The 25,395-nt window shown below is 39.3% G+C and overlaps 1 protein-coding gene across 2 annotated transcripts in view; it reads left to right on the top strand.

Moving 5' to 3' along the window:
* Window positions 1-22,298, top strand: part of SMARCE1 (SWI/SNF related, matrix associated, actin dependent regulator of chromatin, subfamily e, member 1) — a 22,809-nt gene extending 511 nt beyond the window's left edge. Inside the window, exons 2-11 of one of the 2 annotated variants that reach the window (XM_010842598.1) lie at window positions 2,136-2,187; window positions 2,364-2,407; window positions 5,330-5,434; window positions 10,322-10,402; window positions 11,583-11,714; window positions 11,979-12,150; window positions 17,158-17,330; window positions 17,860-17,961; window positions 18,588-18,810; window positions 21,018-22,298. In XM_010842598.1, coding sequence (XP_010840900.1) covers window positions 2,181-2,187; window positions 2,364-2,407; window positions 5,330-5,434; window positions 10,322-10,402; window positions 11,583-11,714; window positions 11,979-12,150; window positions 17,158-17,330; window positions 17,860-17,961; window positions 18,588-18,810; window positions 21,018-21,226 — 1,248 coding nt within the window. In that variant the 5' untranslated portion in view covers window positions 2,136-2,180 and the 3' untranslated portion in view covers window positions 21,227-22,298. The remainder of the gene's footprint in view (window positions 1-2,135; window positions 2,188-2,363; window positions 2,408-5,329; window positions 5,435-10,321; window positions 10,403-11,582; window positions 11,715-11,978; window positions 12,151-17,157; window positions 17,331-17,859; window positions 17,962-18,587; window positions 18,811-21,017) is intronic. The other variant, XM_010842599.1, reaches the window with a different exon arrangement.
* The last annotated feature ends 3,097 nt before the right edge of the window (window positions 22,299-25,395 follow it).

Consider the following 25,395-nt stretch of genomic DNA (forward strand, 5'->3'; position numbering starts at 1 on the left):
GGGTGGCTGAGGGTTGCTGGGGTTCAGACTTGGCCGCGGGACCAGGGCCGGGGGCCGGTTGCGGCCTCTTTGAGGCCTAGCGGAGCGAGGGTGGGGAGAGAGTCCCGTCTGGGGCTCCTCTTGGGCGGCCAGAAGTGCCCCTTCCACTAACCCCGCGGAAGTGGTCAAAGCGCTTCTGCATGCTCCTCTTCAGTAGAGTAGCCGGCAAAGTGCACCTTCACATCAAACCTAAACGAATCGATCTCAGAGGAAGCCCTTGGGGCAAGCTAAGCCCGTAGTCCTCAACCCCAGGAAGGTGGATTCCCCTTGTCCAGGCAGCTATCTGAGGACTCACGGTGTGGCTTGGAGTGAAAAGCGAAAGCTCGGCAACAGTTTGGCCTGGGTTTGAAACCCATCTCGGACACTTCCTGACTCTGTGTCTTGAGTCAAGTTACTTACACTGAACGAGACTCCTTTTTTCCCTCTGTAAAATGGCAATAGCAGTACACATCTCGTTGGTAGTGTGACTGTTAAACCAGATGGTGTTAAAGTAGTAAACCTGTCCCGTATAAGGTATTCACCAAATAACTTCTCCAGGATTTTATGCCAGGCACCGGAGATGCATACAGTGGTGGACAAATGTACGAGATCACTCTTGAAATTTATGGTATAGCAAAAGAGATCAGTAATTTTAAAGTATTAACAATAAAATGTGACACACCTGGGAGCTTGTGGCAGTTATTATCAGGGCCCCCCGCAGCAAGGCCTACTGGATGTTGACAGCCCACCCAAGCTTGAGCAGGAAGGAAATCTGCACCAGACTCTGGTTTCCTGCCTGTACCTTAAGGAGAGAATGGAGACCCAGGTTGGGCCATTGAGAAAATAAATGATTTCTTCCTTTCCACACCAGGCCTCTTACTCATAATGCTCCAGAAATGCCCTTACAATACAAAACAGGAGCAAAAAAAAAATCACGTTTTGTTTCTCATAATGTTGGATGAAAACACTCTAGTAGTCATAGAAGTTATTTGCCTTTTTTATGAAAATGAATGTTCGTCTCTTTGTACACACTGTGTGTAGTGTATAGTGAGGTAAGGAACAAGTTCATGTGTGTGTGGTCATGTCCTGAGCTAGTGTTACTAGGCCTGAAGTTGGTAAGAATTGAGCTAGGTACTGGGACAGCAATAATGAATTAGCTGGTCCCTGTCTCCATTCAGCCCCCATTTAGCAGGTGTAATATGATATCACTGATCTGTGTAAATTGGAGTACAAATGAGGAAACATTTAATTTTGTACAGATATGTCCAGAAATCTCCATTGAGGAGATGTATTTTGAGTTGAACTAAGGAAGATCAATAAGAGTTTTTTCCAGTAGACTCTGGAAATTTATTCCCAGCGGTTATGAAGCTATTTACCATTATGTTGTTGTTTTTTGTCACTCAGTTGTGTCTGACTCTTGTGACCCCATGGACTATAGGCTACCAGGCTCCTCTCTCCATGGGATTCCCCAGGCGAGAATACTGGAGTGGGTTCCCATTTCCTTCTCCAGGGGATCTTCCCAACCCAGGGACTGAACTCAGGTCTTCTGCATTGGCAGGCGGGTTCTTTTACCGTTGAGCCACCAGGGAAGCTCCCTTTACCACTATAAGAGAATGTGAAGTTTATTGTCACACCAGTTACCTTTTCCACTGCCTTCAGGAGTAAAATGCTGTTTTACTAGAAAGAAGTTATCCTAAAAGGAAGGCAGGGCTGTGGCTGATCAGGGAGCTGTCGGTGTCTGGTAGGCCTTGTTGAGGTAGGCCCCAATAATACATCATATTCTTTGGTCACTCTGTTTTTACCAGTTTGACTAAACGTTTACATGGCATCAGCGAGACGTTTTCCATACAAGAGGTGGCTCAGTATCAAAAAAACAAAAAAGCTTGCAAGTACATGTCTAATTTTACTTTTAATATCCCCTCTCATAGTCATTTAATTCTGATCAACTAAGTGACCTAAAGAACTAGGAAAATATTTAAAAGGCTTGATTACTAGAAGATAATGTAATTTTACAAAGAAATATCAAACTACCCTATTCTTTAGAAAAACATTCTCTTATGCTTGCTGAGTTTTGATTATCTTTATTTTTCTTTTTTTTTTCCTTTTTTTTATTTTAGTGTCTCAGATTCATTCTTAAGGAACTGAGAACTTAATCTTCCAAAATGTCAAGTAAGTTTCATTTTTTATATTTATCAATCTATATTAATAAGAGACGAATGCCCTAGCAAATGGGAATTCCAAAATACTCTCATTTTTTTTTCTTCAAAACAGGACCATTGGTAGTTTTGTTGCATAGTATTATATCTCAGTTGTTTACAAGAAGTTATTTATTTTCTTTCAAACAGAAAGACCATCTTATGCCCCACCTCCCACCCCAGCTCCTGCAACAGTAAGTTTTAATTTTCTTGTTAATGTAATAGCCGAGTCTGGCCTTGATACAAAAACCCAGATGTCTTCCAGTGACAGTCACTCAGTCATCACAGCAACAGGATGAAAAATTCAGCCAAAAAACAGCACTTCCTACTAAATAAAATAACTCTGCGTCTTACCTTGAACCAACCCCAACATTTAAAGAAACATACTACTGAAATGCCAACCTCCTATGCTCAGTTCTTCTTTTAATTAGAAGTAAGTGGCAAGTTTAACACTTTTCTTGTTCATCTCTATTAAGATTCTTGAAAGCTAATATGAAAAAAATGCTCATTCTGGCATGTATTGTTTTTAAACCTAACCTTCAATTGGTTACATTTTTCTCTTCCTATCTGTATATAATTTTCACATTAAATCAAACAATAAAGCTTCCAGTTCTATACTACCTTATTGTAAATCTTTATTTTCAAGCTGTTCAAGTAAGGATTTCATTATCTGTGGGTCAGATCCTGCTATTGAGTTTTATGCCATAAATAATATTTTATTGGATTGAGACTTGATATGTTTCAAAGTGTATAAATAATAGTGAACTAGTTTTTTTCACCAAGCAAGCTCTGGCCCAGCTTGGTCAGCATGTAAAATAATTGCCCAGTCCACAAAACAGATTTAACAGTAACTCTTCAAGCCATGCTGAAATGGACTCCTTGTTATTTTTTTATTTAAAAACAAAAAACACTGTTAACATTGACCATATCCTACAAAAGAAGTTAACTAAAGCTGTTAGCCCTCCTTCCATTCTCCCTACCCCTAAATTTCAGGCTAGCTTACTAATTAGGGCCTTGTATAACTTTGTTTTCTCCACTAGATAAACTTTTATTTACTAACCTTCTGCTGTATGTTTCAGTTTATCAACAATTTGTTTTTCCTTAGTAAGATGCTTTTAAAAAGGAATACTATATCACATCTCAACTTTATATAACGTACAGTTTCTAAAGTTACTTCCAGTAGATCGTAAAGTCCTGTGTTCGGTTTATTTCCTTTCTTAAAGAACATTTCTTACTTCCATCTCCTTGGCACTCTGCTAGTGGCTATACAGGTGGAGTTGAACAATTGAGATTCCTGACCTCAAAGAGCTAACCATGTACTTCATTTTTGGAAATGGTATAATTGCAGTGTTTTAGTTTGAATTTTTTTTTAAGTTCCCTTACTTAATTTTCTTACATTATTGCCTCATAATATTGAACAGTGATTATCATTGCGTATGCAGTCTTTGAAGGTGTCATTTTGACGCAAATACTGCCTCTAACAGCGTATATTATCTTGAAGACATTAATTTTTTTGAGATAATAGAAATAGCTCAGAAACCAACCCTATGATTTCTTAAATGTAGAAAGGGATATTTTTACCTTTCTTTAATCATACTTCTGTACCATTATAATTTTACATTACACATAATATACAGAAGACTAGGGGTTAGTACATCCAACAGAATGGATATTAAATGAGTTATCCTCCTCTGTTTTATTTCCATTTCTTCTTCCACCACCATCACCACCACCACCACCTCCACCCACCACTACCACCCAAATGTACCACCACTCCAAGTAATATACACTTCTCTTGTGCCTTTGATACTTCATCTGTGTTTTGCCTACTTATATATGCTTGATTTGCGTCTTCTATAACTACATAGACTAGAAATTGATCACTTGTTCTCTTGTAAAGAATATCAAATGATTGATCTGCTTGAATATTTCTTTTTTGGACACTAAGGATATGTGCAGTGGCATGTTTTAGAAAATTGTGTTGATAATAGCTACAGCTTAGTTGGGATGTGTTGTTTATTTTACATTATACAATTCAGCATTGGTATTAATTGCATGTTAAAATGAAATTACTGTCATTTGTTTTGATTGAATTTCATTAGGTCAAATACTTTACTTTTGGTCTCTCTTTGCTACATCCTTTTTATGCACTATATTCTGATTCTCATGAACATTGGATGTCATTTTATTAACCACGAAGGGCACTGCTATATAAGAGCCCATTTGTGATCACATCAACACATAATTTACAAAAGCTGAAAATTCTGTTGCTCCAACAAGCAATTGTGGTTGGAAAGAGCTAGGGCTATCAGGAAATCAGATGAGGAAAAAAAGTTCAAGTCTGTCTACTAGAGAAGTAGTTCACATTAAAACTAAATGCAGAAATTGTTCGTGATTGACCTGTGGAAGATGGATCAAAGAAGAGATGGAAGAGAAAGCCTTTAAAATGACTGGGTTAAAAAGATCAGACAGTACCCCCAGAATGAAATCCATGCATTTCTTACAAGTCTTTGTTTTGAAATCATGTATGTGACATCCATTGAATCCCACATATGTTTTTTTCTATTGATGACTTCTGGCTTCCTGATTTGAATCTCTTCTCATTTCTCACACTATATAAAATGATTTAAAGCTGTCTTTGGAAGCAATCCATTTCTTGTTTTTGTTTTTGGTAGATAAGTGCATTGGTGGCATTCACATGACTGTCAAATAAATCATGTTTTGTTTTGCATGTAAAGTGTTTTCAGACTCCCAGTTTATCACATTTCAAGCTTTAATCTCAGACATATATCGCTAAGTTGTTATTTCATATATTGACCATAAAGTGATCCTGAATGTTCGAGACACTTCAGTGTATTGCTTATCCTGAAAGACAAACACGCATTCACACATACAAACACCACTGGCCCCTGCAAAGAGACAGAAAGAGACAAAAAAAAACAAAAACCACTTGCAGACTGGTTTTTCAATGAAAAAAAAGAACAATTACAACACATCATTGCTTGTTTAAATTCAGGTTGCTTTTGCATGCCATATGCAGATCATTTTTCATTTCTGTGTTTTCCTCGTTTGAGCTCATTTCTCATTCGTGTTTTTGTCTCATTTGTTTCCATCAGCAAATGCCCAGCACACCAGGGTTTGTGGGATACAATCCATACAGTCATCTCGCCTACAACAACTACAGGCTGGGAGGGAACCCGGGCACCAACAGCCGGGTCACGGTAGGAGAATCAACTCTTACAGCATCCAGCAAACAACTGGAATTGACCAGAAATGCCTTCAGGTTTAGGTCCTTTTGAATCATCAGCACAGCCATTTAAAAAAAAATTTAACCTGGCTTTCAGATTATTTTAAATATTCATTGTACAATCTTATACTGAAAAACAAACAAAAAAAAATAGTGAGATCTGGATATGTATATAGAAGAGAAGGAGAATCCATTCTGTTTGGTGATTGGTAGAGATAAAGCTTTGGGCACTTAATGCTAGTACTCTATGTAGACAAACCTAGGATTTCCTATGGTTAAGATGCCCTTTTTGAGGCGAAGAGTATCTTTCATTTAAGGTATTTGGCATTAGGTTCAATAACTATTTTCTTAATAGAGACTGGGCTTATAGACGTGGCCTTTTTGGGCTATCCTACCAGTTTGAACTGCTGCACACAATTATTTGTCTTTTGGATTTAACAGTTGACGTAACTGAGATTCGTTTCTTTCTAGTTAAAAAGATACTTGTGCCAATTCAAAGAATTGCAGAATGAAAGCTGAAGGAAATTACTTTGAGTTACCAGACTATACATATCTACAACCAGAAGTACATTTATAGTTCAGAGGGTAAAGGATATGATTTCTGAAACTTAGATGTTTCACTTAAATAATCAGCCTGAGATACCAAAATTGGATGATGTACTTCAAACTTTTTTTTTTAACTTCAGACTTTTTATTTTAAAATTATCTTTAACTTCATTTAAGGAAATTTAAGGTACCCAAAAAACAAATAACTATAAAAATGATTTACCAAAAATAGATAAATAAATCCAAAAGCCAAATGCCTACATACATTGGAATGTGGTATTGGTAAGAATTTATACAACCCAGAATGGCTGTAAACTTTTTAATACCTGATTTTTGTTTGCTGTATTCAAAAATAATTCATTTAGTGTGACTTCAAAAAAGCCCTCTCACCCTGTAGTCAAGCTAGAGCAGAAAGCTTGTAACTACCAAACTATATGTCTATCTTGGTAAGCATATTGCTTAGCTTGATAGGTTTTGTTTGTCTAAATATTTCATTGTTTCTGCATAATTTGTACTTCATAAGCATATCAAGTTGTATGTGCCATGCATATTTCATGGTATCTGAAAAGAATTCTGACAAAGTGTGTGTATGTATGCATTTTACAATGCATACAGTTTTTATGTGCATCGGTACTTGTTTTTCCCTGGCCTGAATGTGTTGTTTGACAAGTGTAATGGGTGGCAAAGTTATCAAATGATAAAGAACATTTTAATTTAATTAAGGGGCAGAATCAATTTTGGATTGTTTATGTTAATACAGAAAATTATTCATGGGTAATAATCAAAAGAATGATTACATTTTAATAGCTCTATACAGTCAGCTCTTGATTATCTATGTTGATGGAAAAGTAATGGTGGTAACGGTAATATTAGAATAATTTGTATTTTATTTTCTGTAGGCATTTCATTCTCAACCAGGATGTAGCTGGGAATCCTTTGTTAATAAAGCCGTATCATTCAGTGGAGACATACCAGGAATAGGAAAGTACAGTTGCTGTCTCAGGGCCTTGGGCAGTTATCTGTTTCTCCCCATTCCTTCCTGGGGACGTTGGAACCCAGTATTTGGAGTAAGCACTAGCTTTAGGGTAGATTAGTATGGGAAGGCTGTTGGACATGGAAATGTTGATGTTCTGGTTCTTTATAGTTGTTTTATTTGTATTATTGTCCTCTCAACACCATATTGAAGTGTAATCCAGGTGCTATGTAGACTTGAACTGAAGGGACTAGGAAATGTGGAGGCTTTTAGCCTGTGTTAATCCTTCAACTTTTAGTGACCTCTCAGGTAATCATTCTTTACAAAAATTATGCCTAAAATTTTAAACTACCTTTTTCTTTTTGTCTGTATATCCAATTTAAGCTCTGTTAGGACTCAATAGATCTGATTTTGACCTTTATAAAAGTGTTATTTTAATATGACCCCATTTATGTGTTACTTTGTGGCGGAGCTTCTCTGGTATTATTGTCTGCAAATCACCTTAAGTCGTTGATTTGAAGGAATGATTTGATGACACCCTGTGGAGTAGCTTCCCATAGGATCTACGAACATGTGGTTTTCCCGATGACTTCAGTAAACTTGTAGAGTTTTCAGACAATAAACACTTTATATATATAAGCATGTTGAAACCTTTTGGAGTGCTTATGGTAACTATGAAGTGGAATTCACTTCTGGTCAGTTCTTCATCAGATGCTGATTAACATTCTCTTAAGTACCTATGTGAAAACAGATTGAGACAGAATGTTAAGAACAGTTCATTTCTGTGCTTTAATGGGAATTTCATCCCAGAAGAAAACCTTGGGTAAGATCTTACCAGAGAAGCAGCTGAAAATTGGGAAGAAATAACACAAATCTCTCAAGTAGCCAAAATTTCACAAAACCATAGACTTTATTATTCACAGGGGACCTTCCTCTGTTGTAAGCAGTTTTAACTGGCATAATTAGTTGTCTTCTCCCGACTCATTGCCATTTGGAGAGGGGGACAGTTGCTGCTGGAGGTAGGTTTCCTGACAGCAGCAAGGAAGGAAACAGCTGAAAAAGGAGACATGCCTTCCAAAATCATAACTATCAGGTCATTTAATAAAGGAACCGACAGTTTTTCATACCTCAAGCCAGGGGATTATAGCAAAGCAGTGGTTATAATTATGTACAGTGCAAACTGCTTTTTTTTTGGTGGGGGAAAAGTAATGTTTGAGTCATTTTAGAAAGATGTCCGTTTGAGATGGTTAATGAATTAGGACTGTTGAGTGATATTAACCTTTAATGTCATGAAAACCAGCTAGAATTTAACTTTGTTGTTATTGTTTTGGTTTATTTCTGTTTGTATTTGTAAACTGACTGGTCAGTGTAATGAAAATATGACCTCAACATGCAGACAATCCAGGTACCTTCCTTTGGGAGAAAAAAAAGAAGCAAATTCATTGTTATAAAATGCAGCTCTTTGAAAAATATCAAGGAGCAAATATTATTGTAATTTGTTTTTAGTGTTTTAATTCACTTAGAACCCACTTCATGAAATTCTGAAGGTTTGTGTTGGCTGCGAGTTGGAAGTGCTTTCTAGTAACTTTATATATGAAGAATCAGACTTTTGTGTGTTTCTTGCTCTGAACTCATGACAGAAGGTTAGCTTTGTAGAAATCCACACCCACCCACCAGAAAACTCCTACAGCCCTAAGACAGATCTCCTGTTGGCTATTCGTACCGCCGCTGTTGACAGCTTCCATCCCCCATGTCTCATTTCACCCTGCTGACCACTGCTGGCTAAAAGCAGGGTTTGTCTACACAGGCATCAGCATCCTGTGTGGTAAGAATACGTGGGCGATGTGGAAAGAGAGGAATACTGCTGCAGAGATGAAATGCTTTCTTATAAGTTCATGTATGAAGAAGCAGAGTTACTGACAAGTATATAGGGCTGGAGGGAGACCCTCCTCATAGGAAGAAGAAACATTGTTTGAAAGTGGTGGAAGGGGTACAGGCACACTCTTCCCTGAGCCCTTGGATGAAAAATAAGGTTAGACTTGGGGTCTCAGCTGAGAATTGGGTGGGGGGGGGTTCCCTCTGGTTTTACCACAAGAACACATAAGGGCAAGGGAGCAAAATGTCACCTTAGTTTTCTTATAAAGATTTGTTGATTCCTATCTTTTGATAATTAGAAGGAAGCCTTCTTCCTTCCCAGCCTGGCAGGAAAATCAATTTCAGGAGTCTTCCAGAAATGTGGGGGAAACAAATGTAATTCAGCCATGATTTGATGCTGGGCCCTTGATCAAATGCAACAGGGTGTGCAGAGATGTGAGTAGGTTCAGAAGCAGCTTTCCTGTACTGGAGGTGTGGGGGGTGCCCACGGGCTGCCTGGTCTCCTGCCTGGACTTAGCCTTTAGAAAGAGCTCATCTCCTCTATTTCTTGCCCTTTTGCCTTCTCTCACCCACTTTCGTCTTTACCTTTTTAAACTATTTTTCAGTCTCCTCACCTTCTGTTTCCCATTTCTTTTTTCTCTGTCTTCCCCCACAAAAATCAGCATTTTTAAAAAATTAAGTGGAGTTTCTTAACATATGGTCTCAAAATAACTTAATCAGGCCCTGTTTCTATCATTTCTCTGTTCCTGGTAAACTTGTTCACTCCTCTGCTGTGACTAGGAGTACAAAAAAGACATGACTTCAGTGCACACTTCCTAATCTCCTTTATTTAAAACAAAAACTAGATATGGGTAAAAGAAAAATAAAATCTCTAGTGATAACAAAAGAGTAAGAAGGTTTTTTGTTTGTTTGTTTTTCATTTTTGAATCTAGGGAGTAGGTTTTGTGGTGGTGGCAGGTGTTCATGTGGAAACATGTTCCTGAGATGGTACAAATAGTAAATAGTCCCCAGTAGGCAGTGTGAGATGTGGTAAGTGCTGATCGGGTTCAGCTTCTGGTGAGATAATCAAGTGTTGACTGTATATGTAATGGTAAATTAAGCAAAATAAAAGGATGCCAGGTAATGTCCTAAATGTGGGACATCTGATGTATAACCATGTATTTTTGCTGTATGGATAATTGTGTAATATTTTATTTGTTCTTACAGCCAGGTTGTCAAAGCAGTGGCAATAAACTGCTAAGTAACATATTAAAAAGCTCTGTGCTTAAAGTCATTTTCTTTATTTTCTTTTGATGTGAACGTTTCTGAATTTGCAGTGATAGCTATTTTCAGTGGAGAAAATATAGGAATCTTGTATCCATGGACGAGTAGAAGAAAGGCGCATTAGAATTTTTAAAGGGACTCTCTTTTCAGTTTGCTGGTGAACTTCTAGCAATTGAGTAATGAATGTATTTAACTCTTTTCTAGGCGTCCTCTGGTATCACGATTCCAAAACCCCCAAAGCCACCAGATAAGCCGCTGATGCCCTACATGAGGTACAGCAGAAAGGTAGGTGCCCTGGAGCCAGAAGGGAATGAGGACTACAGTCTTTGCTCTTTGCTTTACATCAAGGGTCAATGGACTTAGCTGGCCGTTTTGTGTATAGTCAGAGGAGAGGATACAGGATTGCAGTTGTTAAAGATATTAGTTATGATTTCAAAATTCCAGAACTAAAATCCAACAAGAAAGTGATTTAATAAACAGTTAAGGGCTTCCCTTGTGTTCCAGTGGTTGAGAATCTGCCTACCAGGGCAGGGGACAAGGGTTCGAGCCCTGGTCCAGAAAGATCCCACATGCCACCGAGCAGCAACTGCGGAAGCACACGTGCCTGGAGCCTGTGCTCCACAACGGGAGAAGTCACCACCACGAGAAGCCCGCGCGCTGCAGCTAGAAAGTACCCCCTCTCAGTGCAACTAGAAAGAGCCTGCACAGCAGTGAAGACCCAGCATGACCCCAAAATAACAATAATATATATGTGTATACAATAAACAGTTTAAATACTTAAAGTTGTGTAGCCAACATTGTGTAGTCTTTTGGAGAATATTTAATGACGAGAAACAGGTGAAAAAAAGGAATGCAAGACTACAAGTACTGGTATTTTATTTTTATAAAAATAATAGGAAATACATGTTAGTTTGAATTTTTTTAAAAAAGCCTAGAAGACAATGGTTATCTCTAAACAGTCAACTTATGGTACTTTTATTTTCTTCATACTTTTCTTGAATTTTTTTTTTTGGTGGGTGGAACAGATGATGAACCTCCATTACTCTCAAAATAACAAGTATAGCTGATATCTTTATTAAAGATGAGCATTTACCTATTTCACCACTACTTAGAAATTTTGAAATTTTTGGTCATAATTACTATATGTGTAATTTGACAATATGTTATGTTGTATTACGCACAGTAACCTCATTCCTTCTAAACTTGTGAATTTTTAGAAAGACAGACTGTGTAGAGTTATCTCATCATAAGTGTCTGTAGTGTTTGGAGGTCTCTGAAATCTGCCTTAAAGTAACCCAGCGGACCTTTGATAATTGTTGCAGCAGGCTGATTGGAACATGGGTTTTAATACTATTCCTTGTGCCTTTGTTGACGATTAAAGTAAAGGTTTCTATATTAAAAAGTATTTGTAAAAGTCTGTATTTTTAGGCATCAATACTAAAATCTGAACTGTTTCCTTTTCAAGGTCTGGGACCAAGTAAAGGCTTCCAACCCTGACCTAAAGTTGTGGGAGATTGGCAAGATTATTGGTGGCATGTGGCGAGATCTCACTGATGAAGAAAAACAAGAATATTTAAACGAATACGAAGCAGAAAAGGTAGGATGGGAACTATGGTGGGACAGGTACCAGATAAAGTTCGTAAACACTTTGTTGTTACTTATAAAAGAAACATACAGTCTAATCAGACAGCTGAGGCTTCATCTGCCTGGGTCAAGTCACTCAATTTCTCTAGACTTCAGAGTCCTTGTCTGTAAGAAGGAGATAGTTATCCTGTCTTTTGATGTTCAAATGAGATAATGTAAGTATTCATTATAACCTGCAAAATATTAATTCTAAAACAGAGAAACATTTGAATTTCAGATAGAATACAATGAATCTATGAAGGCCTACCATAATTCCCCCGCGTACCTTGCTTACATAAATGCAAAAAGTCGTGCAGAAGCTGCTTTAGAGGAAGAAAGTCGACAGAGACAGTCTCGCATGGAGAAAGGAGAACCTTACATGAGCATTCAGCCTGCTGAAGACCCAGATGGTAAAAAAAAAGTGGGGCTTTGTTTATGCTTTCTCTGAGAATTAAAATAGGAGAAATCTCTTTAAGTTGAAGTTTTGTGTCCTATCCGAAATGGAAAACAGCACAATTTCAGTGCCATTTCAATATTTTAAATAATTATTTTGATTAAGATTTGTGTGTAAATTTCCCAAAGAAAAAGAAATACCCTTTTTAGTGCAGACAATAGCAAAAACTACCTATTGTTTATCAAAATCTTTGTACTCAGAATGCATGAAAGGTTTTTTTAGTTATAATCAGAATTTTACCTCAGCTGCTTTTAAAAGTTAAATGCCTTCAGGTTATTGTTATTGGTTCCTTAAATCAGCTGAGTTAAAGGCTCTTAAGTGAGAAAGTTAATGAGTGGGAAGAGACATTTTGAGCTCTAGTTAATTCAGAAATCCAACTAGAATTTATAAGTACAACTGATAATGATACTTACAAGGATGCTTTATTGCTCAGTCACCAAACTTACAAGGGTGCTTTACTGCTTAGTCGCCAAGTCACGTTGGATCTTTTGCAACCCCATGGACTGTAGCCCGCCAGACTCTGTCCGTGGGATTTCCCAGGCAAGAATACTGGAGTGGGTTGCCATTTCCTCCAGGGGATCTTCCTGACCCAGGGATCAAACCCACGTCTCTGTGTGGCAGGCAGGTTCTTTACCACTGAGCCACCTAAGAAGCCCTACGAGGGTGCACACCTACAAGTGTTATACACACACACACGTGCAACGTGCACGTGGAGCAGAGCTTCCTAATTGGCCTCCCACGAAGAGTTTGCAGGTGTGCTTGTGCACTTCTGCTTCTCTGCAGCCAGGCGGGGTCTGAGGCTGCAAGGAGCTTCAGAGCTAGCCACCTCCAGCTATGAGTATACTCATCCACATAGCACGCATGCTATACAGACCATTTTCCTCATGTGCTGCTGTGATGTGGAAGAGGTTGGAAGCTCTAGCTGCAAGCAACAGAAACATTAGGAAAATAATTTAAGATCCCATTTTAAAGTAGTAATAACAAAGAAGAAGCTTATAGGGCCTTAAAGAAGAGACCTTTAGGAAAAGAAGCACTAATACCACCTAAAGACATGAATAAACTTAAATACTTGGAGAGAAAACCAAAAATGAGTTTTTAAAAGAAAGGACTGGAATATTGACAAATATCCTCATAAATACAAATCTAATAAACATAGAGACTAGAATAGGGAGTAGAGACAATAAAGCATATTAAGCAGAGTCAGCAGTGCTACAGACACACAAGCACGTGCAAACTCTTAATTGCTCAGATTGAATGATTAATGCAAGAAAAAAGCACAGAACTAAACAAATCGACGAAGATCCAGTTTACAAATAATTGGAAGGATGGGAGGTCAGTAATAAGTGGGAACAAAGACTTGCAACGTAGAAGCCATAAGTAGGAATCGGATGAAGTGTTCACTAGGTGAAGCGACAAACAGCATGAACATGGACAGGGACTGAAAGAGTCACTAAGGAATAGTCTTGAAAAGAGAACCCTTCTCTGTTTCTCAGCTTCTGCCCATTATGTGTTTTAAGTTGAAAATAGGGTATTAGAACTAGAGCTGGCAGTAAGAAAGGACAGTAACAATTAAGATGCCAGGATAAGGATGACTTTAGACTTTGGACTTTATCCCTCAGAACAGAGTAGAAAGAGGAAGACTTGGGGGTGGAAATGTACATAAAACCAAGAGGAAGGCAGAAGGTCCACAAGTACAGCAGCTGCTCACTCTAACAGAGACCTGCAAGCCTACAGGACATAGGCGGTTATCCTCACAAGGTAGTGAAGGCTTTTTTTTTTAGAAAGAGAATATTCATGAGATAAAGTAAATACCTGGTGAATTAGAAAATATAAACCTACCCTCGAGAAGGCAGTGGCACCCCACTCCAGTACTCTTGCCTGGAAAATCCTATGGACAGAGGAGCCTGGTGGGCTGCAGTCCATGGGGTCGCTAAGAGTCAGGCAGGACTGAGCGACATCACTTTCACTTTTCCCTTTCATGCATTGGAGAAGGAAATGGCAACCCACTCCAGTGTTCTTGCCTGGAGAATCCCAGGGACTGGGGAGCCTGGTGGGCTGCCGTCTATGGGGTCGCACAGAGTCAAACACGACTGAAGCGACTTAGCAGCAGCAAACCTACATTCCCCTTACCCAAAAATGAATCAGCCAACTCAAGTGCAAGGAAAGACAGGTGCAGACTTCCTTGGTTAAGTCTGTGCCCTCCCGATGCAAGGGGTGTGAGTTCGAGCTCTGTTCAGGGAACTAAGATCCCACGTGCTGTTCAGCATGGCCAAAAAATAATACATTTTTTAAAAAAGGAAAGACAAGCCCATATTGCTAAGACTTTATTTACCAGTGATCAACACTGGGGACATATGAAAGAAGAACAGTAATAAAAAGGAAACCTAGATGGATAGCTTAGCACAAATGTACATAATCCTAAGTGTGAATATGAAAAACTTTCCCTTAAGAAGTAAAAAAAGTCACAGAATTTTTTAATGGTAGCTTTTGTTCCAGTAATTTTAAAAGTTAGTTGATTTAAATAAAAATATTAACAAATAATAGCACATGTTGTTAGCAGATATGTCAAAAACTGGTAGTGATAAGAGCAAAGGTTCAGTTCAGTTCAGTCACTCAGTTGTGTCCAACTCTTTGTGACCCCGTGGACTGCAGCATGCCAGGCCTCCCTGTCCATCACTAAATCCTGGAGTTTACTCAAACTCATGTCCATTGAGTAGGTGATCCCATCCACCCATCTCATCTTCTGTCATCCCCTTCTCCTCCCACCTTCAATCTTTCCCAGCATCAGGGTCTTTTCCAGTGAGTCAGTTCTTCGCATCAGGTGGCCAAAGTATTGGAGTTTCAGCTTCAACATCAGTCCTTCCAATGAATATTCAGGACTGATTTCCTTTAGGATGGACTGGTTTGATCTCCTTGAGAGATCAAAGAGAGTCCAAGAGACTCTCAAGAGTCTTCTCCAACACCACAGTTCAAAAGCATCAGTTCTTCATTGCTCAGCTTTCTTTATAGTCCAACTCTCACATCCATACATGACTACTGGAAAAACCATAGCCTTGACTAGACAGACCTTTGTTGGCAAAGTAACATCTCTGCTTTTTAATATGCTGTCTGCTGCTGCTGCTGCTAAGTCACTTCAGTCGTGTCCGACTCTGTGTGACCCCATGGACGGCAGCCCCCCAGGCTCCCCCTTCCCTGGGATTCTCCAGGCAAGAACACTGGAGTGGGTTGCCATTGCCTTCTCCGAATATGCTGTCTAGATTGGTCATAACTTTTCTTCCAAGGAGTAAGCGTCTTTAATTTCATGGCTGCAGTCACCATCTGCAGTGATTTTGGAGCCCCAAAAAATGACGTCTGCCGCTGTTGCCACATTTCCCCATCTATTTGCCATGAAATGATGGGACCGGATGCCATGATCTTCGTTTTCTAAATGTTGAGTTTTAAGCCAACTTTTTCACTCTCCACTTTCACTTTTCATCAAGAGGCTCCTTAGTTCTTCTTTGCTTTCTGCCATAAGGGTGGTGTCATCTGCATATCTGAGGTTATTGATATTTCTCCTGGCAGTCTTGATTCCAGCTTGTGCTTCATCCAGCCCAGCATTTCTCATGATGTACTCTGCATAGAAGTTAAATAAGCAGGGTGACAATATACAGCCTTGACATACTCCTTTTCCTATTTGGAACCAGTCTGTTGTTCCATGTCCAGTTCTTACTGTTGCTTCCTGACCTGCATACAGATTTCTCAGGAGGCAGGTCAGGTGCTCTGGTATTCCCTTCTCTTTAAGAATTTTCCACAGTTTGTTGTGATCCACACAGTCAAAGGCTTTGGCATAGTCATAAAGCAGAAATAGATGTTTTTCTGGAACTCTCTTGCTTTTTTGATGATCCAGCAGATGTTGGCAATTTGATCTCTGGTTCCTCTGCCTTTCGTAAAACCAGCTTGAACATCTGGACATTCATGGTTCACATATTGCTGAAGCCTGGCTTGGAGAATTTGGGGCATTACTTTACTAGCATGTGAGATGAGTGCAATTGTGCGGTAGTTTGAGCATTCTTTGGCATTGCCTTTCTTTGGGATTGGAATGAAAACTGACCTTTTCCAGTCCTGTGGCCACTGCTGAGTTTTCCAAATTTGCTGGCATATTGAGTGCAGCACTTTCACAGCATCATCTTTGAGGATTTGAACTAGCTCAACTGGAATTCCATCAGCTCCACTAGCTTTGTTCGTAGTGGTGCTTCCTAAGACCCACTTAGGCAAAGTGTAATAGTGTAAGAGCAAAGGTAATAGCTACTAAAAACAGGCTTGTAAACTAGACCCATACTAAATGTATATGAACTTGAGTGAATAGAAATAATGTGTGATACCTTTATACACTGATAACAAATGTATACATGTATAAATTGATAAAAATTAAAAGTGAAATTTAGAACTAAGCATTTTTTAAGGCCTTAGTGTTATTTTAATCTGATAAAATACGTATATGCCCATCTGGGAAACTGCTGTTACTAGAGGTGATGTCTTTTCTGCAGTGGGCGTTTTCCTTACTTTGAAGTGCTGTAGTGACAGAGACACCAGAAAGTTCCTGTGCAGCATCAGTTGTAAGAGCTTTGAATTACTATCCAGAGTGAGGTGCTTGGCAGAGTCTGTACTGCCAGCACGTGCAGCCTTCGAGTTGATTTCCGGGCCAGAGACACTTAGTTGTATCTCATTTGAGTTCCGGCCAAATATCAGATGCACATCCTCACTTAAAAGATTTTGTGAGCAAAACCAACGTCTTGGCCGGTGAACTCATTGTATCCTCTGTATGGTTTTTATCAAGTGACTGCCCTGGTGCTCCTTTGATGCCCTTTAAACCCACTTATTAGACCAGTGAGGACCATGGCTCCGTGGTAACTGTTAACATTGTTACACTCTCCTGATGATGGTAATTGGCGACCTGATTTCCAGATCATGTTGTTTATTCCAGATTATGATGATGGCTTTTCAATGAAGCATACAGCCACTGCCCGTTTCCAGAGAAACCACCGCCTCATCAGTGAAATCCTTAGCGAGAGTGTGGTGCCAGACGTTCGGTCAGTTGTCACGACAGCTAGAATGCAGGTTCTTAAACGACAGGTCCAGTCCTTAATGGTTCATCAGGTAAAGACAGAAACATTTGTTACAGTAAGATGGGCCTGTGCCGTAGGTGCCCGGTACCCTGATTGTATACCATGCATGAGTGTGCCTGTTAAATATTTATGTCCTCTCTAACCTGTTCCTGATTCAGGGAAGAGGCTGGAGGGAGTAAACCCTTCCCAGAGATTTAGTAAGTTTGTCATTAAAACTGTAACAGGGAGCCTTTTGACAGAAAGTGTATTTGTTAAGAATTTTGAGACATCCTATCAACTTTTACTAGCATACTAAATATTTTTCTTCCAAAACATTGCTGAGAGCTGACAGTATTGTCTAACTTACTCTTGTTAATGAGTCATTCTCTCTGTGCTGCCTTTTTACATTTTTTAAATTTTAGCACATTATATAATAAGTTAAATTAAAAAAGCAAAACACTTATCACACTGTGAAAAAGTGTGGACCATTAAAAAAAAGAGACATATTTTCTGTGTTTGACATTAGCTTTAGAGAAGATAATTTAATAGTAAATAACAAAACCTGATCTTATCTTTTACAGCGAAAATTAGAAGCTGAACTTCTTCAAATAGAGGAGCGACACCAAGAAAAGAAGAGGAAATTCCTGGAAAGCACAGACTCATTTAACAATGAGCTTAAAAGGGTATGGATTTAATGTGTTAACTATACTTGTATCGCTGTGTATAGATTCTTTTTTTTTTTTTTTCATTCTTTTTTCCAAAATAGTGTTTTTATGTAGTGTCATTCACTTTGAAACAGGGTTAACTTTGCTGTAGCTGGTAAGATCTTTACTTTATAAAATAATTTCCATTTTCTGGCAACGTTGCAATAGGTTTGAAACATTGTATAGTATACACGTTCAGTGAACTAGGCCTGAGACTCTAGAACCCTCTGATATTTTAAACTCTCATACACTTGTGAATTATTTTCATTGCAACTTATTCATCAAATGTCTTCATTAGCTGTAGCTCACAGTTCGCACTTCACATGAAAACAAGTAAACATAGTGTTTGGCAGCCTGAAATATAAAATAAAAGCTTTGAGTATAAGCCAGTGCTTTCAGCGTTGCTTCACCAACTATTCGTAACACTTGGTACTACATGGCTGCTAGGGCAACCTTCCTGTAGACACAGGAGCTTGGTTTTTTTCCTGCCGTATATATGAATATAGTTCTTAGCCAAGAAAACCCACTTGTGAAATAACTTCTCTGATTCAGAGATTGTAAGAAAAGAACATGACTAAGAGAGTGTTTTGTTTTCTGACTACTAGTTGTGTGGTTTGAAAGTAGAAGTGGATATGGAAAAAATTGCGGCTGAAATTGCACAAGCTGAGGAGCAGGCTCGAAAAAGGCAGGAGGAAAGGGAAAAAGAGGCAGCAGAGCAAGCCGAGCGCAGCCAGAGCAGTATCATACCTGAGGAGGAGCCAGCAGCAAGCAAGACCGAAGACAAGAAGGAGGACGAGAGCATGCCGATGGAGACAGGTAGCCTGCCAGGTGATTACAGAGTAAATGTTGAGGGCTTTTACAGCTGTCTTTAATTCTGACTTTCCTTTCTCAGTGCTTTCTGGAGGTACTGTTAATCTTGCCTCTTGAATTATTCTCCATATTACATGCGCATTCTTTCTTCCCAAATCTTAATCTCTTATAATAGATTCACTTAAAGTGTTGGTATTGGTACAAAATAGCAGTGATGTGTTGCCTTTAGTCTGGCTGTTTGAGGTCTTGGGTATTTGCCCAGATTGAGTCATATCATTCCCTGACTTGGGATATAAAGTACTGAATGTAGTGGTTTAATGGTTAAGGGTGCTGGCCTGGAGGGCCCACAGATCTGGGTACTGTTTCACCCCATGCTAGCACTGTGACCTTCAGTCTAGGTAAGTTAATTTCAGTTTCCTCCTTTGTAAATATTCTAGCACCCACCTCTTGAAATTGAGTTCCCAAGGATAAAGAAGCAGATGTACATAAAATCATCATTACTGGCTTTGACATGGTATTGGCACTCAGTATTTTAACCTTTATTGCTAAAATTGTTTAAAGAGCATGTGGTCCTTGCCCTTAAGATCAGTCCTCTTTGGTGTCCTAGAACAGAGTTGGGCAAATAAAACCTGCAGGCCAAATCCTGCCTGCCACCTATTTTTATAAATAAAGTTTTATTGGAACCATTTGTTTACACATTATTTGTGGCTGCCTTGGGGCTCCAGCAGTGTAGTTGAGTAGTTGCAACTGAGACAGCCTGACTCAAAAAACCTGAAAATTTTCTATCTAGTCTTTACAGAAAGTATTTATTGATTCCATCCTAGAAAAATTCATACTTCCAGTTCTACTGATTTTCCTGACTAAAAGCATGCCTCAAGGCAAACAATAACATGTAAAGCTTACGTGAAGTACTGATTAAATCAATTATTGGTTGAAATCTTGGGATCGCCCTGCACGCTGTTTTGACCCTGCCCAGTGCGCTGGATAGTAAACAGAACTGAGCTGGAAGTATGGGAAACACAACCAAAAGCTCCCTGGACTGTCATTACAAGGGCTGAGAGGGCCCATAGTCACCCTGGGTGCTCTGCTGACAGCTTCTGATTTGACATCTGGAAAACATGAAGTGGAATATGCTAGCTATCTTTACCAGATATTTCTACAGAATGTATCAGCATATTAACATTTCAGATAGTCAGATTTTAAGTTTAATTATCTGAATCTTTTTCTGTTTTGTGTGAACGTGTTTTTTATCTTAACAAATTTGGAGCATGAACACGTTTTGTGGTTAAAGCGAGAGCATGAGAATGACAGCATGGTTCCTTCACTCCCTCGGCAGCTGGGACACTGCTCAGTCCCCTGCCGCTGTTCTGTCATCTGTGAATAGAGTACGCCTGCAGGAGAGGGTGCCTGTAGTCTTTGGGCTTCCCAGGTGGCTCAGTGGTAAAGAATCCTCCTGCCAAGCAGGATACCTGGGTTCGATTGCTGGGTCAGGAAGATCCCCTGGAGAAGGAAATGGCAACCCATTCCAGTATTCTTGCCTGAGAAGTCCTCTGGACAGAAGAGACTGGCAGACTGCAGTACATGGGGTCACAGAGAGTCAGACACAACTTAGTGACTAAAACACCACCACCATAGGTCTTTACTCAAATTTTTATCTTCCTAGTTGAAGAAAAAAAAAAAAAACTGAAGAAAATCATTTCAGACTATTGGAGCAATAACAGAAAACAGCCTACCATGACTTATAACAAAATACTTTATCAGTCTTATACCATTTCCTTACCTGCTTTCTCACTCATTAAATCCAAGTACTTCACACAGCATTGTCCAAAGAAATATGTCCCTGTGTAATTAGAAATGTTCTGCTACTGACTCCTTTTAATGAAATTTAAATGAAATTAATTTTCATAACTCTTCAAACACCAGTGTGCACTTTAGACTTAAAGCACATTGAAATTTGGAAGCTAAATTTTCAGCAGAAATACTTGATTTGTATTTAGATTCAAAATTTACAGCTAAAAAGTAGATTTTTTTTTTTTTTTCCAAATTCCAATTTGTTTTAAACATGCTGAAAGTTCCTTGGTCACACTAGCCCGTCTCAGGGCTTGGTATGTGTATTCAGTTGTACTGAGCGACTACCTTATCATTGGATGCTGCGGCTCTGGACTGTCAGCACAGAAGAGTACGTTTTTGTCTGGGAACTAACAGTGACAAATGTGTGATTACAGAGGAGACACACCTTGAAGATACGACAGAAAGCCAACAGAATGGTGAAGAAGGCACGTCTACTCCTGAGGACAAGGAGAGTGGGCAGGAAGGGGTGGACAGTCTGGCAGAGGAAGGCACCAGCGACAGCAACACTGGCTCAGAGAGCAACAGCGCCGCCGTGGAGGAGCCGCCGACAGACCCCGCACCCGCGGGCGAGAAAAAGGAATGAATGCTGCCTTGTTCTATGTGTTCTAAGTAACTTTTTTAAATGAAAAAATGTTTTTTGAGTTTTAATGGTGTTATGTGGTTTGTGTATTAATATTGTTCTTGTCCATATCACACCACCAAAGGCTTTTGGACCATTTAGCATCACGAGCTGAATGGCACAGTCACCTTTCGTAAGCGGTTGCAAAGATGGTTCTTTGGATCTTGTTTCTAGCCCTCAACTGCTGAGAGCCTCAGAATTTAGATTAACTGAGAAAATGCCCACCTCTTTTAGAGAATTATCCTTTGATGCTGCAGAATCTACTTGTACAAATGCCTTCCTACAGCTCACTTGGGTGCTTACCAAAGCCATAGCTTTAAGCCTTCCCAGTCCCCGTCAATAGCTTCCTGAAGGTCCCCTTTCTTGTTTCCTTCCACAAAGAACAGCTTCTGGAGAACGTAATAATGTATGAGTATGTGTTTGTTCACCTACCCTTTTTTATTTTTCATCAGTGTCAGATACCAAGAGTTGTGTTAATGTGTTGAGTGTACCTACAACCACACTTGGATTGTATTGATCCAGAAATAGTCTCCATAGTTAGTTACTGGCTTATGAATAGTCATTAAAGTGAACATGGCACATATACACTTATCTATACTGCCTTTTGTTATCATTAATATTGGATATGTTCTGGTGAGAACTCATCTTTATTGTACAGGGGGAAAAATACTTTTTTTCCCTGAGTGTTCCAAAGACATAATAGATCAGAAAACTGAAGGAAGTAAATATTCTTGTAAAGGAATATGTAACTTCAAAATGATTAGCCCATTCTAGAAAGAAAACAGCTGGGAATAAGGTTCATCCACTGGAAGTTGTTTTACAATAATCAAAACATTTAAAACCTCAAGGCTCAGGATCCCATAGGTCAGAGCCAACCTTTTTGATAAACTCTTAGTAAAGTCTTAGAGACTAGAAGCAAGATAGTTTGTGACACATATGCGTTCTAAAAACTAGAATAGATTTTTACTGAATAGTGGTATAACTGATGGTATATGTTTCTTAAAGGTCCAAATGTAATAAAAAAATGGAAAAAAGAGTCTCAGTGTTTTTAATGCACTAAATATTCTTATGCAAGGCAAGCTTATAATTTTGTTATTATAATGTAGGGACAATATGGAGTGGCCTTTCACAGCTGTTAATGAATTTGCTTATCCAGATAAGGTCCTGTCTCACCAAAGTACGTAAACTACTGTAAGTACATTTGCACAAGACACTTGAGAAAATTCGTTTCCTTATATTGTAGTCATGTCACATGGTTTTCAACCCCAAAAGTAGTAAATTTCTACATTCACATATGAGAAAAAAGTTTTACACTGAAAAAAAAAAAAAGTCCAAGTAAAGGTAAACCCTTTACTTACATGTAGATAGCTTGTCTATATGGACAAGACTTGATTTATAGTGAATTCACTGCGACTGAGCTCACAGCCCACAGTGACTATGACTTTGTCCAGCTGCCTGAGAGTGAGGAGGAAAGGAAACAAAGCTGGGAACACCCCGTTGGTATCTGTTTTTTCTTTAAAACACATGAAATCTTTCTCCTGTTTCTTTCTGAATCAAAAACTAATTTATCAGGGACTTCTGGTGGTGGTCCAGCAGTTAAGAATCCACCTTCCAAAGCAGGGGACACAAGTTCAATCCCTGGTCAGCAAACAGGGCCCACATGCCCTGGGGCAACAAGCCCTCACGGCAACTACTGAGCCCGCGCACTCCAGAGCCTGTGCACCGCAGTGAAGACCCAGCACAGCTAAATTTTCAAAAATAGTTTTTTTTAAATAATATATTCTGAGTGTAGGGTATTGTAGGGCTAAGAACTTCAACCAGGTCAGCCCCAACAAACTTGGTATCTTTTTTAGTACATTGTCAAAACTGGGCAGAGGAGTGGTTAATGTGGGTGGTAAACTGCTAGATCAAGATTGCTCTGGTATTAAAGTCTCTTAAATGGAAGTGGTTCCTTTGCTAAGCTGGAGATGGCAGGGAAAACAAGTCTATCTAGACTGAGCCTGCCCATGCAATGCTAGAGCAACAGGCAGAAACTAAGATGGGATTTGGCAGCTTTTAACCACAGGGCAGGAAAATCAAATTAAACTTCTTTCCTGTCAGAGTGATCATGCAGAAAACACTGATGTTTGATTGTTTTCCTAGTTTATTTAAGAAGGTGGCATGTGGTCAGGGTCCTTGTCTTCCGTTTCCAGTAGGCATTGGGCATGTCACCGAAACTCTCTGAGCCTCTTTCAACGTAAAATAGACTGAACTACTTTCAGTGCCCTACTTCTCCACATAGACATGATTTTTTTGGGGGGGCGGGGGTGTGGGGTGGTGCTGCACTGGTTCTTAATTGTAGGATGCAGGATCTTTAGTTGCAGCAGGTGGGATCTAGTTCCCTGACTAGGAATCAGACCTGAGCCCCTTGTATTGAGCCTCTGGACAACCAGGGAAGTCCCACAGCCATTATTTTTTAAATGCATATAAAGTTTGAGGGCTTACATTTTTATTCATTTTTAACAAATGGCAGAGGGGAATCCCCAACAGTCTCCCGGTTTTCTTACAGGAGTTTGAAATGTCATATCTCCCCATTCATCAACAAGCATGACTTTTTAAGTAGCTCTCCTGCAGTACATGAAAATGACATACTCTGTAAAGCAGAGCTTTCAGGAAAGTAACTGGAGGGAAGCTCGTTTTAACATAGAAACATCCTATGGAAAAGATAAGATGCTTGATTCACTATATTTGAAAGAGAATCTGGAGCTTAAATCCCTCCAAATTTTTAGTTTTGATCCTTCCCTTTTAGAGACTAGTTTAGGTTTTGAACAACTAGTGCTGACCGTGTGAAATTCCTATTGCCTGCCATTAAATTGAAGCTGTGGCTTCTCGTGTGAACAGGCAATGATGCTGGGATTATACTGTGTTAAACCGTCACTTCAGAAATCACTCCCTTCTACCCCAAAGCACTACCACACACAGTCTCCTTGCCTGGCTTCAACAAGGGCAGGAGTTTTATCCTGTTGCTTCTCATTGCTGGGCAAAACTTGCTGGAACAATTACCTTCTTACTGATTTGCACATTAGAGGGCTCAGTGTCTTTACAAAAAAAAACCACTGTGTAACAAGCTGAAAGGAACTCTTGAGCCTTTTTAGAAGAAATCATGCCGGATTATCATCTGGCTTACAATGTTGTTTCTTTGATCAACACGGCAGGGGAAATTCTGAGTATAGTCAAAAATATCTACAGGTTTTAGTAATCATAAAACTGTTTATAAACATCTTAATATTCAGTTCAGTCTGTCAGTCATGTCCGACTCTGTGCGGCCCCATGGACTGCAGTACGCCAGGCTTCCCTGTCCATCACCAACTCCTGGAGCTTGCTCAAACTCACGTCCATTGAGTTGGTGATCAACCATCTCATCCTCTGTCATCCCCTTCTCCTCCTGCCTTCAGTCATTCCCAGCATCAGGGTCTTTTCAAATGAGTCAGTTCTTCACATCAGGTCGCCAAAGTATTGGAGTTTCAGCTTCAGCATCAGTCCTTCCAATGAATATTCAGGACTGATTTCCTTTAGGATGGACTGGTTAAACCGTATGGAATTGCCAGTGTTAAGTTTTTAATCTACAAGATGACCATTTCACCTGGTCTAATGTAATAATTCTGCATTTTATAGTCCAAATTATAAGCTCTTAATAGCAGTTTTCTGAGTGTGAAATGATAAAACTTTGGACTTTCCAGGCTGACACTTCTCTAAAAATTACTGCCTATTATTAAAATCCAGATTAAGATGCAAATCCTAAACTATTAAGTATTTAACAGCCTGATTTTTAAAATACAACACAATAACAGATAGTTAAATTAGCTGGCTTGTGTTCACATGTTTTCCCATTTAGCAACAAAAACATGTAATTTTTTGCATGTATTCAAGACATATAGGGAGGGAAAGTTCCCAAATGATTTAATTGCTTTTTACATAGAACTGAGACAGTGACTGCAGATCATGGCCACCTCCCTATACGAGCCATTTGAAAGGCAAGGAAGGCCACCTCAGACTTGACCTTCAGAAGTGGCAAAGACCTTGGGTCAGCCACTTCACCCACCCATCAGCCCCTTAGATAGGACCATTCCCTTCCACAAGTCCTCTAGGATTGT

Source organism: Bison bison, unplaced genomic scaffold (genome assembly GCF_000754665.1).
Source record: "Bison bison bison isolate TAMUID 2011002044 unplaced genomic scaffold, Bison_UMD1.0 scf7180017864180, whole genome shotgun sequence".
Lineage (NCBI taxonomy): Eukaryota > Metazoa > Chordata > Mammalia > Artiodactyla > Bovidae > Bison > Bison bison.